Source organism: Antechinus flavipes, chromosome 1, assembly GCF_016432865.1.
Source record: "Antechinus flavipes isolate AdamAnt ecotype Samford, QLD, Australia chromosome 1, AdamAnt_v2, whole genome shotgun sequence".
Lineage (NCBI taxonomy): Eukaryota > Metazoa > Chordata > Mammalia > Dasyuromorphia > Dasyuridae > Antechinus > Antechinus flavipes.
In genome coordinates this window covers 535,199,426-535,217,261 of record NC_067398.1, presented here as the reverse complement: position 1 = coordinate 535,217,261, position 17,836 = coordinate 535,199,426, and the positions used below count along the sequence as shown (strand labels likewise).

General features: G+C 32.9%; 1 protein-coding gene across 2 annotated transcripts in view; it reads right to left on the bottom strand.

Annotated features, from left to right (window-relative positions):
• Positions 1–13,122: 13,122 nt before the first annotated feature.
• The window catches only part of CTDP1 (CTD phosphatase subunit 1), a 151,921-nt gene continuing 147,207 nt past the window's right edge, over positions 13,123–17,836 (bottom strand). For both annotated transcript variants that reach the window (XM_051970560.1, XM_051970559.1), the window contains exon 13: positions 13,123–14,170. In XM_051970560.1, the coding sequence (XP_051826520.1) occupies positions 14,029–14,170 (142 nt within the window). In that variant the 3' untranslated portion in view covers positions 13,123–14,028. The remainder of the gene's footprint in view (positions 14,171–17,836) is intronic.

Genomic DNA, 17,836 nt, shown 5'->3' with positions numbered 1-17,836 from the left:
CTAGTTCATCTTTGGTCACAAATTTCTTTCTCCTCCACAAGTCTGAGAGATAAACTATCCTATGTTCCTCTAATTTATTTATAATCTCATTCTTTATGCCTAGGTCATGGACCCATTTTGATCTTATCTTGGTATATGGTGTTAAGTGTAGGTCCATGCCTAATTTCTGCCATACTAATTTCCAATTATCCCAGCAGTTTTTATCAAATAATGAATTCTTTTCCCAGAAGTTAGGGTCTTTGGGTTTGTTGAACACTAGATTGCTATAGTTGACTATTCTGTCTTGTGAACCTAACCTTTTCCACTGATCCACTAATCTATTTCTTAGCCAATACCAAATGGTTTTGGTGACTACTGCTTTATAATATAATTTTAGATCAGGTACAACTAGGCCACCTTCATTAGATTTTTTTTTTCATTAAGTCCCTTGAGATTCTCGACTTTTTATTGTTCCATATGAATTTTGTTGTTATTTTTTCTAGATCATTAAAATATTTTCTTGGAAGTCTGATTGGTATAGCACTAAATAAATAGATTAGTTTAGGGAGTATTGTCATCTTTATTATGTTCACTTGGCCGATCCAAGAGCACTTAATATTTTTCCAATTATTTAAGTCTGACTTTATTTGTGTGGAGACTTTTTTATAATTTTGCTCATATAATTCCTGACTTTCCTTTGGTAGATAGATTCCCAAATATTTTATGGTATCAACAGTTATTCTGAATGGAATTTCTCTTTGTATCTCTTGCTGTTGGGTTTTGTTGGTGATGTATAAAAACGCTGAGGATTTATGGGGATTTATTTTGTAGCCAGCTACTTTGCTAAAATTATGAATTATTTCTAATAGCTTTTTAGTAGAATCTCTGGGGTTCTCTAGGTATACCATCATATCATCTGCAAAGAGTGATAGTTTGGTTTCCTCATTGCCTACTCTAATTCCTTTAATATCTTTCTCGACTCTTATTGCTGAGGCTAGTGTTTCTAATACGATATTAAATAATAATGGTGATAGTGGGCAACCTTGCTTCACTCCAGATCTTACTGGGAAAGGTTCCAGTTTTTCCCCATTGCATATGATGCTTACTTATGGTTTTAAGTATATGCCCCTCTTGTTTTAAATCAATCTTTTTTTTATCTTTGATGATTAGGTTGAATTTAGGCTCAAACATTTTTGGTTGCAGCTTGCATTTCTTTGCTTTTTGGAAAAGGTACAATTCTGGTCTAACTTCTTATGACTATGATTTGATGCTGAGTTATTTGAATCAGTGCTCCTTCACATTTGAGTTTTTCTCTTAGATGATTATAAAGTTGCCTGTTGTTGAAATTGTGAAATAATTACTAGTTTCAAGTTTACTCTGTGGTGATTTGTGGATCTGTTATCTGTATTGGAAACTTCTGTGCAATTTTCTTGTATTTTTTCCTACAGTATTAATATTCAGGGTTTTTCTTTTTTCTTCTTCTTCAATTTGTCATGTTCTCCTCTGAGACCTATAATCCTTGTTATCTCTGTGTACTTGTTCCTAAAGTTAGTGGGTTGGATTCACCTAAATTCATGTATTTTAAAAATTTGACTCATTTTCCTTTGAACAAAATTTCTTCCATATCAGGAATAAAATGATGAAATTTTCTCCATTGTGTTTCAAACCATTATTCTCTCCATTGGTCTTACTTCTTTAAAGGGAATTATCCATTGTCTCTTATAAGTTCTGAACTCTGCTAACTCTGTTATTGTGTTTAAACTTTTAACTAAAAGTTGGAATTTCTCATCCCCAGGATAATACACCATGACTAAAAAGGATTTATAGCAGGAATGCAGGGCTTGTTCAATATTAGAAAAACCATTAGCATAATTCACTATATCAATAATCAAATGAACAAAAACCATATGATCATCTCAATAGATGCAGAAAAAGCATTTGATAAAATCCAACATCCATTCCTATTAAAAATACTTGAGAGTATAGGAATAAATGGACTTTTCCTTAAAATAATCAGTAGCTTCTATTTAAAACCATCAGTAAGCATTATATATAATGGAGATAAACTGAACCATTCCCAATAAGATCAGGAGTGAAACAAGATTGCCCACTATCACTGTAACTATTCAATATTGTATTAGAAATGCTAGCTTCAGCAATGAGTTGAGAAAGAGATTAAAGGAATTAGAGTAGATAATGAGGAAACCAAATTATCACTCTTTGCAGATGATATGATGGTATACCTAGAGAACCCCAGAGATTCTACTAAAAAGCTATTAGAAATAATCCACACCTTTAGCAAAGTTTCAGGATACAAAATAAACCCACATAAGTCATCAGCATTCTTATATATCACTAACAAAATCCAACAGTTAGAGTTACAAAAAGAAATTTCATTTAAGGTAACTGCCGATAGTATAAAATATTTGGGAATCTATCTGCTAAGGGAAAGTCAGGAACTATATGAGCAAAACTACAAAACACTTTCCACACAAATAAAGTCAGATCTAATCAATTGGAAAAGTATTAAGTGCTCTTGGATAGGGCGAGCAAATATAACAAAGATGACAATACTATCTAAACTAATTTATTTATTTAGTGCTATACCAGTCAAATTCCTAAAAAACTATTTTAATGACCTAGAAAAAATAACAACAAAATTCAAAAAAGGCCAAAACTGTCAAGGGAACTAATGGGAAAAAAAAAATCAAATGAAGGTGGCTTAGCTGTACCAGATCTAAAACTATATTATAAAGAGCATTTATTTGGTATTGGCTAAGAAAGGCTAATTGATCAGTGCAATAGGTTAAGTTCACAGAACAAAACAGTCAATAACTTTAATATTCTAGTGTTTAACAAACTCAAAAACTCCAGCTTTTGGGATAAGAATTCACTGTTTGACAAAAACTGCTGAGAAAATTGGAAATTAGTATGGCAGAAACTAGGCATGGACCCACACTTAACACCATACACCAAGATAAGGTCAAAATGGGTTCATGATCTAGGCATAAAGAATGAGATTATACAGAGAAATGCAAATTAAGACAACTCTGAGATACCACTACACATTTGTCAGATTGGCTAGAATGACAGGGAAAGATAATGCAGAATGTTGGAGGGAATGTGGGAAAACTGGGACACTGATACAATGTTGGTGGAATTGTGAATACATCCAGTATGGAGAGCAATTTGGAACTATGCTCAAAAAATTATCAAACTGTGAATACCTTTTGATCCAGCAGTGTTTCTACTGGGCTTATATCCCAAAGAGATTTTAAAGAAGGGAAACTGTATGTGCAAGAATGTTTGTGGCAGCCCTCTTTGTAGTGGCCAGAAACTGGAAACTAAGTTGATGCCCATTGATTGGAGAATGGCTGAATAAATTCTGGTATATGAATATTATGGAATATTATTATTCTGTAAGACATGATCAGCAGGATGATTTCAGAAAGGCCTGGAGAGACTTACATGAACTGATGCTGAATGAAATGAGGACCAGAAGATCATTATATATTTCAACAACAATACTATGTGATGATCAATTCTGATGGACGTGGCCCTCTTCAACAATGAGATAAACCAAATCAGTCCCAATAGAGCAGTAATGAACTGAACCAGCTACACCCAGAGAAAGAACTCTGGCAGTTGACTATGAACCATTACATAGAATTCCCAATCCCTATATTTTTGTCTGCCTGCATTTTGATTTCCTTCACAGGCTAATTGTACACGATTTCAAAGTTCGATTCTTTTTGTACAGCAAAATAACTGTTGAGACATATATACATATATTGTATTTAACTTATACTTTAACATATTTAACATGTACTGGTCAACCTGCAGGGGGAAGGGGTGAGGGGAAGGAGAGGAAAAGTTGGAACAAAAGGTTTTGCAATTGTCAATACTGAAAAATTACCCATGCGTATATTTTGTAAATAAAAAGCTATAATAAAAAAATGAGATTATAAATAAATTAAAAGAACATAGGATAGTTTACCTCTCAGACCTGTGGAGGAGGAAGTTTTTTTGTGATCAAACAAGAACTAAAGATCATTATTGATCACAAAATAGAAAATTTTGATTATATTAAATTGAAAAGCTTTTGTACAAACAAAACTAATGCAGACAATATTAGAAGGGAAATGATAAACTGGAAAAACATTTTTACATTTCCAAGGCTTCATTTCCAAAATATATAGAGAACTGACTCTAATTTATAAGAAATCAAGCCATTCTCTGTAATGGGCTGAAGCTCAGTTGATGCACTGAGGTCCCAAGCATGTGAGGCTAAATAGTAATTGGGCCATACTCTTATTAATATATATGCTTGGAGAAAGAATGGCCCCTGCCCACTCTTTGTGCAAGTCCTGATGTGTTGTATAGGAAATGACGATTTTGGTGGGTGGAGGCTGAGGGGCAGGAAGAAAGGCAGGGAGGGACTGCTGGCTGGCTTCTTGTCACAGCTGCTCACTTTGCTATTGCGATCTCCCTTCACCCCTGCTGGCTGGGTCCTGTTGTAGCAGCTCACGTTGCTAATCCCCCTTTACCTCAAAAAGAGTAAAGGTTGAAGATTTTCCCTTAACCTGAATTCCTGACTCCGGCTGATTTTAAAATACACAGTCATCACAATTCTCTAGTTGATAAATGGTCAAAGGATATGGACAGACAATTTTCAGATGAAGAAATTGAAACTATTTCTAGCCATATGAAAAGATGCTCCAAGTCATTATTAATCAGAGAAATGCAAATTCAGACAACTCTTAGATATCACTACACACCTCTTGGATTGGCTAGGATGACAGGAAAAGATAATGCTGAATGTAGGAGGGGATGTGGGAAAACTGGGAATTGATACATTGTTGGTGGAATTGTAAATATATCCAGCCATTCTGGAGAGCAATTTGTATCTATGCTCAAAAAGTTATTAAACTGTGTATACCCTTTGATCCAGCAGTGTTACTACTGGGCTTATATCGCAGAGATCTTAAAGGAGGGAAAGGGACATGCATGTGCAAAAATGTTTGTGGCAGCCCTGTTTGTAGTGGCTAGCAACTGGAAACCAAGTGGATGCCCATCAATTGGAGAATGGCTGAATAAATTGTGGTATCTGAATGTTATGAATATTATTGTTCTGTAAGAAATTACCAGCAGGATTAATATAGAGAGGCTTGGAGAAATTTACATGAACTGATGCTGAATGAAATGAACAGGACCAGGAGATCATTATACACTTCTACAACAAAACTATATGATGATCAATTCCAATGGATGTGGCTCTCTTCAACAATGAGATGAATCAATTAGTTCCATTTGTTCAATAATGAATAAAACCAGCTACACCCAGCAAAAGAACTCTGGGAAATGAGTGTGAACCACTACATAACATTTCCAATCCCTCTGTTTTTGTCTGCTTGCATTTTTGATTTCTTTCACAGGTTAATTGTACATTATTTCAAAGTCCAATTCTTCTTGTGTAGCAAAATAACTGTATGGATATATATACATATATTGTATTTAACATATTTAACATGTATTGGTTTACCTGCCGTGTAGGGGAGAAGGTGGGAGGAAGGAGGGGAAAAATTGCAAGAAAAGGTTTTGCAAGGGTTATTGCTGAAAAATTATCCATGCATATATTTTGTAAATAAAAAGCTATAATAAAAAAAGAAAAAAAAAGTTGGGATTTCTGACCTAATTTCATTTGTAATTATCTTCTTTTATATATTCCATCTTTTGAAACACTCTAGAATTTCTTATTAGTGGGTTAAAATATATAATCAAAAAAGGGCTTTCAAAGAACAGGACTAAATGGTATAACAAAATAAAGGTATGATAGGAAGATGGACTGGTCTTGTGACAAGAGGAAAGGATGATAGGTATGTACTCCATTGGAATCCTCAAAATATTGGGAAAAAGCAAGAAAGGCATCCAACATATTGGTGGATCCCTTGTAGAGATGATTTCATGTGGTAATAAAATTTTTACAGGACGGACAGACATAGATAGAAGACAGACTGGAAGCTGCTTCCAAATCAATGAGATCATAGATTTCTTTGAATTGAGAGTATCATTTAGATTCAACTGAAGCCATATCAGAATAAAAAAAAGGGGGGGATAGCACATTCATGGAGCACAGAACTTAATAGAACAAAAATATGAATTCACTCCTTTTTGAGGACAATTAATATTAATCTGACCAAAAAGAATTATAGAAAATGTGCTGGAATGGACCTCAGAGATTAGTTTGAATTAGAGAACAAATTTAGGATTCTTAACTTGAGGTTAATGAACTAGTTTCAAAATCTAAATAATTGTATTTTAATGTAATTGCTTTCCTTTGTAATTACATATATTTGATGCATTTAAAAATATTTTTCTGAGAAAGGCTCTATAGGCTTCACCAGATCAACAAAAGGATTAAAAACACACAAAAAAGGTTATGAATTCCTGTTTTAGTTTGATAAAGGGGGAAAAAAATCTAACCAAAAGTTAACAGCAGAATTCTTAATCATGACTTAACAGATTGTGGAAATTAATAGGGAGAGGCATATGTATAATATATATCTCCTTTCATCTTCAAGAAAAAAACAACTCTTGTACACACCCGACCTGTTATCTTCTTGTAGAAAAGAAATGATGTAAGGATACAGAGTAGTATAGTAAAGATAACATTGGATTTGTAATTTAGAGGAATTAGATTCAAATCTGCAATTTTACTATGTGCAATCTAATGCAATCATTTAAATTATATGGATTTCAGTTTCCTAAAATGAGGTGGAAAAATGGTCTCTCAAGTTCCCTATATCTAATCATCTACAAATATCATCTACAATTACAAAAACCTGTCTTAAGAAGAAAAGTAGCCAGTGTGGTTATTGTATATATACTCTCTTCTTCTACAAACCATATTGTGAATTGTGTTAGGCAGAGCTTTTTTCCCCCTAAAGTTATCTTTCTGGATCACATCTTCCTCAGTGATTAGTTTTATTTGAAACAGATTTCCTCAAGATGAGATCTGTGAACTTTGGGACAATTAAATTTCAATATAATTAGTTTCTTCTGTGACTCCATAAATTTTATTCATTTAAAAAGAGTAGTCAAAGAAGGAGTTCGCAGCCTTCACCAATTTGTCATAGGGCCCATGACACACAAAAAAAGTTAAGAATTTCTGGTTTAAAAAATTTTTTCTATTAGCTTTTTCTGTACCATAGCCTGTATAGAATTAAGAGTAAACAAAATGGCAGCACAGTACCTAAGTAAATAGATGATGTATAAACTAGGCTGAAAGTACAGTGGTAATAATAATGATTATGATACATACATTTTACCACAGATTATTGAGAATAGACAAACATGCTTCTGTAATTTTACTTGAATAAAGAATGAAAAATTGAACCAAGCTATCAGTCACTTGTCCCATTTTTTTTTTTTTTTTTGCTGAGACAATTGGAGTTAAGTGACTTGCCCAGGGTCACACAACTAGGAAGTATTAAGTGTCTGAAGTCAGATTTAAACTCAGGTTCTCCTGACTTCAGGGCTGGTGCTCTATCTACTGCACCACCTGCCCCTTGTCCAAGTAATTTTTAAAGAAAAGTTTCTAAGGTTATCCTTCTCATTTAGTTTTGTTTTTGGCTACTCACCAAAGCAATTTATTACTCTCTTTCATGGTCTGCCATTTCACCTGATGACATGGGTATTTTATTTCTCCAAGTAAGAAATAAAGCTGATAGAGGCCTAAACCATGCAGCAGAGCTGGCAAGTGAACACAGTATGCTGGACTCCTTGCTTTCTCCTGCTCCATTAAAGAAACACTCCCACACCTGTATTTAAACTCTATTTTGGGCAAAGGTATAGAATTATAATTTAACCCCTCCACAAAGTGAGAGGGGAATTCTGAGTTTAGTAACCACATCAAAGCTTCTAGGATAAACGTGAATTTCTCTTTTCAGTGAGAAATAAATTGGCAATGATATCTATAATAAACAGAAAATATCCAGCTGAATAAGGAGCAGCTAATATTCCCAGGAGTAGGGGAAATAAAGGCAAATTCTTCTTAAAGGATAATCTTATTTCAGAAACAGAATTAAAAACAAACAAACAAACCTATACTTTACTAGTCGTTTTTGATAATTTTTAAATAAATTAAAATCTCACTTCCCAGATTTATATATTCTAGTAAGTTAAATCATGGAATATCAATGCAACTCTTTAACTTTCCTAAGCAGTAAAAAAAAAAAAGAAAAACAAAAACCAAAAAACCAAAAAACCGTGGGGGATAATTCTTTGATTAAAGGAAAAGGAAAAAGTCTTATTATGTAAATGTGCAAATGTAATTGTAACAGCTCTTTTTTGTGGTGGCAAAGAATTGGAAATCAAGAAGGTGCTCATCAATTTGAGAATGGCTTTTCAAATTGTGGTATATGAATGTAACAATGGAATACTATTGTGCCATAAGAAATGATAAATGGAGAGTTTCAGAACATGATGGCAAGACCTATATGAACTGATACAAAGGGAGCTAAAGTGAAAACCACCTGATTGTTATGCAAATAAAACAATATTGTAATAAACTGTGAAAGATGTGGCTACTCTGATCCAAGCCAATTCCAAAGGACTCATAATCAAAATGCTATCTATCTCCAGAGACCTGGTTCAGATCTGAGTGTGAATTGAAGTATAATTTTCTCACTTTATATTATTATTATTATATTATTATCAATATGGCTAGTAGGGAAATATTCTGAATGTATAATTGATATATTACTTGGCTTCTCAGATAGAGAAGGGAATAGGAAGGAGAGAAAATTTTTTAAGACTCCTAAAAATAAAGAGAGATTGGATCTTTGAAAATGTATCTTCATCAAATTCCTTTTAGATCACAGTGAATATTAAATAATGCCCTCTAGTGGTTAAAAAGTTCCCTGTAGTTTTAAATTAGGAATCAACCTTAGATTCATCACATCAAAGAGCAATGAGTCTGAGACCTTATTCATGTATGCATTCCTTGCATTTATCAGTGCTATAACATCAGCCTGGGAAATTTATTAAATTCACCCACATCCTATTAATTCTTGTTAGTCACTAATCTTTCCCAAATATTTGCCTTTTTTCATTTTTAATAAATGAGATACTTGATTTAAAAAAAATAATAAAAGCCTTACCTTCAAATGGGAATGTGGAAACATTAAAAACTTTCTAATTAAATTGAAAATATTAAGAAATAAATATTTTTTCAGCCTAAAGTCCTTTTAGAGCTTTTTCCTTTAGGAATATATGTAGAAAATCAAGAACAAAAAAAAGATCATGGGGAAATGGATTAAAGGTGATAACCAAATTTAGAACAAAACTTCTAGAAATGATCTTTTCAGAAAAAGGCTTGGATTCTGCCAAATTTTGTTTTGCCTACATTTTAAATTTTATTTTGGCCGTCATTCTGCTCTTTATTTTTCCTAAAAATGTTTCTGGTTTTTAAATTTTTTTCTATTAGCTTTTTCTGTGCCATAGTCTGTAGAATTAAGCCAACATGAAAATAAATTGTCCACAAGTATGAAACAAACTTATAATAGTTAATTTATTGTAGGAAATCGAAATTGCTTGTGTTCAAATGAAATTCAGAATGCCAACTTAAAATTTAAATGTGTTCTTGAGTCAAGGCTAAATGTCTTCAATATACTTAATGACAGCAAAGTATAGTTCAAGATCATAATTATCAGCGATTTCCTGTGGCATTCCAATATTGTTTTATAATTATTATACTGTATGCAAAGTTAATTTTTTATCACTTACAGTTGCATTTAAAAAAAAAATCAACTGTCATGAACGAATTGGCAACTAAAGTTAGGGTTAACAGCCCATCTTGTTAGTTTAAGAATACTTCTTCTATGTCAGAAGATGTGCATGTGTGTGTCTGAGAGAGAGAGACACAGACACAGACACAGACAGATGACATATACCCCTGAGTGGAAATATGGTGATACCGCTGACCCTGTAGAATGTTTCCTGCCTATAACAAGTAAAGAAAATGCTAAATTTCATGTATAAGTTAATGAAAATAAAGACTTTTTTCTCCATCTAACTTCATAAACTTCCTGAAATCTATTCACAAACCACTGGTTAAGAGCCCCTGTTCTGTGAAAGATTCTATTTTTGTCTTGTCTTTTTCATCTTATTCAGGACTGTCGATACCATTACTCTGATTGTATCAAACTCTAAAACATTACAGGGGTTTCTTATTGAAATGCAATCATTCAAGAGACTGACTTAACCATTCATGTCCAAATAATAAATAGACCAAAAACATATATTGCCCCAGCTTATTTATTGGTACTCAACAAGTTCCCTGTCCTATGTTCTATGTAGATAGAGAGGCCAGACCCAAAGTTGAACAGGTGGTGGCAATTTAGCTGCATTCTACTGGGGATGTTGCACTATCAGATGACTTTAAGTTCTCTTTGCTGCAAAATAGCCATCTTTTCAATAATGTTATTTTTGTTGTTTCTACGTGTTTGTGAATTATGAAATATCACAATCTCAGTAGAGTCATAATTGCAGAGGTTATTCAAAGGGCAATGGAAAGTCATAAAGAGGGCAGAAGTAGACTATGACATATTACTAATGATGATTCATGGTTGAAAATTACCATAAGAACTCCTTAAAACATGTATGATTGGAAAAGAAGATGAGTATATTATGTAACAAGCTAGAAAAGGATAGATTATACTGCAATGATATCCATATGTTTAAAAAACCAACAGAATACTTCCAGTATGCAATGTGGATTTTCTGAAGAAGACTTAAAGGCTCAGGATGATAGTACACTGGAATTTATAGTAATAGCGGGACCACAAATTTAGAACAATAAGAGACTTGTAATGGAATCAAAGATTTAGAGCTAGACTTATCTTATTTTCAAATAAGAAAATTAAAGGTTAGGGAACTTAATTCATGGCCATACAAGTAGTGGAATGGCAGAGAAGAGCCTTGACCTCAGGTTCTGTGACTTCCAGAATTTTTTAAACTTAATCCTCCCATCCCCCGCTACTTAATTAAAATCTTCTTCCCTCATTGAAACTTTTGTAATAAATATGCATAGTCAAGCAAAACAAATTCCTGTGTGAATATTTCCAAACCTCTCCTCTTTCCCCTCTGTCCTTCCCTCTTCCTTCCTTCTTCTCCCCCATCTCTTTCTCTGACTGTTTCTCCCCTAAGTCCACCATCTTTCAAATCAGGAGTGACTCTTTCTTTAGAGATCCGATCTCACTTTACAGGTAAGGAAATTCTGGCCTAGAAATAAGTATCTGACTGAGATCACAAAGGGATTGAGTTGTAAGTTCAGCATTTGAACCCTGGTTTTTTGACTGCAAATCCAGACTTGGCTATTTCCCCACTAATACCAGAGAGCATTTCTCTTGCTTTGATCAGAGTCATTTAAGCTTTAAGTGTTTTTTTTTTTTTCCCCTTTGTTCCTACTTATTTGAATGGAAAATCTTTAATGTGTTTTGAAAACCAGATGTAGATTCCATTGCTGCTGTGGTAAAAGTACATACAAGAAAAGAAAAGAAAAAATGCATTTAGTGAAGAAATTAAGACTTTCACTATAAATGTTTTGGTATCGCTGAGAGATTCTTAATCACTGTTTAATGAAAAGTATGAAAGTCTATCTGTGATTGTCTTTTGATGATCTTGTGTTTTGTTTTGTTTTTTAAAGTTATCTTAAAGAAGCCTTTCATTTTATTCCAAGTAGCTCTCCTATCCTGAAGAAGGCAATTACCTGGGAAAACAGAAAAGAAATCCGTTTTGAAAGTGATGCTGAACCAGTGCTTTCTGTGAAGTGGTGGGCAGAACAGTCATAGAGAAATCTCTATGCAACTGAACTATTATATTTTCAAAACATTTTTAAAACTCTGATCACCCCCAATTCCAAATACTACTTCAAGGCTAATTTACTAAGTTGGTCTTCCATGCTTCAAATATAATTGGAAAAGAGACATTAACATTGATGTTATTAGGCAAATAAATGCAACAAGTACTTAAGAGTTGTTCATCATTCAAATTACCTCCATGGGGCCAAGTTGTATAAACAATCTAAAACAAAAGTTCCATTAAATAAATTGGGGGGAACCCCCCCAAAAAACAACTCACTTTAGACTTTAATGAGTTTTTGACCTTATCATGTAGATGGATACTCCCATAATAGTGAGGAACAGTCTAGATCTGGATTTGGAGTCAGAGCACCTGTTCAAACCCTGGCCCTGCCACTTAATCCCCTTACCAGCTCCCCCAACCCTTCTCCCATCCAAGCTTACCAATAATTTAGACTGACAACAACAGGTAAAATACTCTCATAGATTTTTGAGTAAATGTGAAATATAATACTGGTTCAACTTTGGGGAAAGTACTACTCAAAAATGACTCAGTAATTCAAGTCTTTGAAAATTTGTAATGGATCTAAAAAAATGGGAAAAGATATTCAAGACTTCCTTAATAACTCAGGGTCACTCAAAAAGTTAAGTAATGTGTCACAGGCTTAAAAAGCTGTGGAGTAGGATTTTTAGTCTTATTTGGAATTTATTAGTCAATTCTGTCTCATGCTAGATAAGGATAACAGTGACCATCAATAAAACTATATGGAACAAACAACAAACAAATTTGAAAGTTTTTTTGCTAAAACTATATAAGTATAATATGTGCAAGACTGTTTTTTTAGATCGAAAAAAAAGATGTCTTGTGTTTCAGGTAATATTTGTAGCATACTTTTTTTTCTAAAGTTCAGAAGACCTATTAAACTCTTTATAGTTGCTGAATTTTATTCTGCTTCTGACATCTTTAGATACTGTCAGAAATCCAACTATCAGTCTCTGAAATTTTTTGGTATCTTGAAGTAAGCTCTCCCATTAAAAAGTAAGTGGAAAGATTGTGAAATCTTTAAAAAATAATTTTTGATAACTTAAAAAACTTTTTTTCAATGAAGCATTGTTTAATTGTTTATATTAGCTTTGTGACCAAAATAAAACATCTACACAGAGCAAGACAAGTTTTTAGCAAGAATGATTTGCTATTCTGCAGAAAAGCAGATTGCATCTAATCAAAGACACTTTATAAAATGCACACACTATTTACTTCAATTCACAAAAGAGAAGGAAATTTACAAAATGAATCTTTATTAAATGAAAGAAAAATCTGTTTGGTGGGTCAAATATGAAATAGAATATACAAAAACTTTACATCAGATCTCTCAGCCAAAGAAATAAAATCCTATCTAAGATAAACTAGCACTCATTCCTTTTATGAAGAAAACAAATGCGTGAATAAGTTCCTTATGGCAGTACAGGATGGCAGAGCACATATACTGTGCTAAAATTCCAGGTTACACAGAAGCAAAGTTTAAAATCTAAACAATAGTCTTCTAAAGAGCCCAAATATTTCAGAAAGTAACTTAAAAATAGGAAATTTGATCATTATGTGTTCTTTCAGAAGCAAGTGATGTGGATGTCAAGTGCAGAGTTCATGAAGCCTGCATATCACATTTTCAGTTTCTATACAAATATAAATTGTTTTGCATTTTAAAATCTCTTTTATATTTTTGATAGCTTTAGCTGTGAAAAAGCATGACTAGGTCATCAGGTTCTAACTACATCATTCCTCTTTTCTTGTCTGTTCCCCTGAAATCTTTTACCCCAAATCATGTGCTGTGGTATTTAAAGAAAAAAATAATCCTGCAATGTATTAATAAATCACAAACCCTCCTACTACTATATATTCTGTAAAATTCAACACTTCTTTGGCATTGCACACTAATTCCCCTTTTAACACTTTTGCTATTTAAAAAAGTATACTTTGACTGTAGTAAAACACCTTAAAAACACCTATTTCTGATTGTGTAAAATAATGTGTCGCCTTTTTGTGTTGATTTACAAAATATACATACTGGCTTTGAGGGAAGGGAAAAAAAAAAAAAAAACCCGAGTGCTATCATATGGGGCTCATTTGAAGTCTGTGATCTGTTACAAGAAATAAAACATAATTACAAATCCTCCTCCCTTCCAGACATCACATGAAGTCATTCAACTCAGCTTCAAGTGCAGCTGCCATTTCATCTGCCTCTGAGCTACTTCCCTCCTCATCTTCATTACTGGACTCTTTACTAGATTCACTGGCAGCATCATCCTCATTCAGCTTCCGCTTGTGGCCTCTGTAAATACATTTAAGAAGGATAAGTGAGACTAGAGACATGCACTAGTATTTTTGCTATTATCAAGATAATTACAACTTAGACATAAACATCACAAAACCTGTACTTTTAAATGTAAAGTTACTAAAAAAAAAAATTCTGTGAATTAAGAAGAAAAAATATTGTATTAGTCCTAATAATACTCCACAATCTGTGATTTCAAACAGTGAGATCTTTTTCTTCATCTTTGCTGATCACAAACCATCTTGCAGATGATCTCTCCTGAAGAATTTCTGTGCTTGAAAGCCTTGTCATTCTTCAGGCAACTTAGGGATAAAGCTTCCTTTTCTTTCTTTTTTTTTCTCTCCTAATTTAAAAAAATATTTTTATTTAAAGTTTTGTGTTCCAAATGCTATCATTCCCTCCTCCCCTCTCTCCCTGAGAGACTAAGCAATCAGATATGTTATATATGTGAAATTATGTAAAGAATTTCTACATTAGTCATTTTGTACAGGAAGACTTGAATAAAAGAAAAAAGTAAAAAACAGCATGCATTAGTCTGTATTCAATCAACTGGATAATATGGTAGAGAGTATGTTTCACTGGTCCTTTGGGATTGTCTTGGAGATGTGTATGTGTATACACACACACACACACATTTATATATATATACATACACACACATATATATTTATATATATATATATGAGAAAATAAATATTTATATATGTGTATATATATATATATATATATATATAGAGAGAGAGAGAGAGAGAGAGAGAGAATGAATTATTGAGAATAGCTGTCATTCACAGTTCTTTATTGAAAAATAATAATGTTACTGTGTACAATATTCTCTTGTTTCTGTTCACTTCATTCAGCATCAGTTCTTGTAAGTCTTTCCAGGTTTTTCTGAAATCATCTTGCTTGTCATTTCTTATAGCACAATAATATTTCATTACAACCACATACTACAGCTTGTTTAGCTATTCCCCAACTGATGGGCATAATTCCAATTATAGTGATGCAAAATGAATTTAGACTTAAGAAAATAATACTACAATAGCTACAAATATTTGACTAAAACAACCCCCAAACAATAAAAATGGAATATTTCAACATTACAAAGAACTTGGTTCTAAAAAGAGATATGAAAAAGCATCTTTTTTCTTCCTCCTTTATAGAGGTGGAGGACCCACTGGTATAGAATATCCTACCTATCAGTATATATTTTTGGATATATATTTTTATAGTTTTGATTGGTTTTGCTGAGCTTTTTCCTCATCTCCATTTCTGGAAAAATATTTTTTGTTACAAAGCGTTGGTTCTCTGAAAGGGAGAGGAGGAAAATTCAAGGGAAAATATAAACAATATAAAAAAAAATAAAGAAATCAAACATCTATTGACAATTTCAAAAAGTAACAAAAAACCAAAGTTTTCCACAATCTGGCTCCCATTTACTCTTTCCATTCTTTTTTTCATATTATTTTCCTTCAAAGACTTTTTTTGGGGGGGAATCAAACAGACCCAGTGCCCATTAACTACACTTGACATTCTGTTTCCTGTCTCTTGTGCTTTGGCCAAGGAGCTGACATGCCCACAAAACATATTCTCCTCATCTCTGACAGGTAGCATTCCAAGCTTCCTCTAAGCACAGCTAAAGGGGCCACCTTCTATACAATGTCTTTTCTGATTCTTTCCCTTAACCTGCATACCCCCATTTGCTTGTGCTAATGTGCTCTCTCTCTTGAAATTTCTCTGTATTGACTTGGCAATATTTTGTACTGACTTTCAGTGAGTATATGGTCTAATCCTAGTAGAATACAAACTCCAAAAAGGCAGGAATTTTGATCTTTGTATCCTTAATACCTAGAAGACTGGAAAGGTAGGATAGGGTCAGGTGGCAAGAGTTTTAAAAGTTAAACAGGATTTTATATTTGATCCTGGACATGTATATGATTGATGTGATTATTGGCTAGGGTAGAAAAATAATTGCTTTGACGGAACCTGAATTTAATCAGTAGGTTAGTCCACCTCTTTGTACCTTTTAATGTTGAGTCTGGATTAGAGCTGCTGAAATAGTATATGATGCACTCTCATTTTTTGAATTTTTTCAAATCTGGTATTTATCTTGACTTTTGTTCTAACCCGCTATAATTGGAATGCTCATAGTTTCTTTTGAAATGAACATTTTACACAGACACACACAAAGACACTCGTTTACTTGTTAGTCAAAAAATTGTCCATTTTTGGTTTTGGGGAATTTGCACGGTGTTAATCATCTCCATGTTAATTGTTCTTGTGAATATGATGACAATGAAGTATATAACTTGTGAATGATCATTGGCTTTTTTTATTCTTTATTTTCCAACATGATTTTCACTACGCTACCCTTTGCAAACTTTTGCATTAAAGTCAAAAGGTTAGAAAGAATTTCTACCCTTTGTTCTAGGTCCTTACTTTGAGAACAAGTTATTGAAATTCCCTGAGCCTTAGTTTCTTTATCTATAAAGTGGTGAGGTTGGATTAGATGGGTTTCTGAGAGGCTATTCAGCTCCAAATCTATGACCCTATGATTTTACTATTTGTTCTCTCTCCCCCTTCTCCCGCCCCGAGGACTTCTTTAGCTTCATTGCAAAGAATATTTCTGTCTAAGTTGTAATTATCTTGATAATAGCAAGTCTCAATTGCTTATATGAACAGTGAAAGTATAGAAGGATAATCAGGTATCCCATGAAATAAAATTTCCTGTTGTTTTTGGAAACAAAGTTTAACACTAAATTTTTTTATTCACATGTGAGTTATTTTTCCATTTGAGCTGCTACTTCTTATGTATTCTGTTTATGTCTATATTGAGAATATCATTATGACTATAGTTCAATTCCTTTAGCAATATGTCAACTGACTGAATAATGTTAACAAATTAAAAGTCTCGATAGTTAATGTATAAGAGTAAAGTACATTTTCAGTACCAGGTATCCACAAATAAGAAATAATTCTAGTCTAAAAATAAGGCCACTTAAAAGTGATGATTTTGACCATTTTTCTATTATATAGTAAAAATAGGTCAAACTAGGGTTTAAAAATAAGTTGTTCCATTTTCCACGATAGGTTTTTTTCATTTCTTTTCCCTCCCTTCCCTCTCCTCCTCTTCTCCTGTCCCCTGCTAAGCTTTTACCTTTTGGCAATGATTTTTGTTCACTGATAAGGCAATCATATCATAATTTATTAAAGAGAGAATCCAGAATATTATATGACCAATTAAAGTCTTATATATACACATATCATTAGAGCAAAACAAGAAACTTGATCTAGAGAAATAGGATCTATAAACTTAAAATATTTTGATAACTACTTTTCAATATTGTAAAATGCTACTATGAGAAAAGCTTTGCCAGGTTTGCTAGAGGATCCATGATACAGAAAAGGTTAAGAAGTTATTAATACTGGAACAAATGAGATTATTCATTTTCCTACCAAATATTTCTAAAAGTGGCAGTATTGAATAATAATGATGACAAAAAACAATTTCCTATTTAAAATGTGTTTGTAGGAAAAAACTATAAGGAAGAACAAATCTGGTTAAATGTTTTTATTCCTAATCACTTGTTCACAAACATATTTTTGTATGTAAATTAGGAAGACAATGTGGTATAGCATAAAGAACACTGGGTTTAGAGTCAGAAT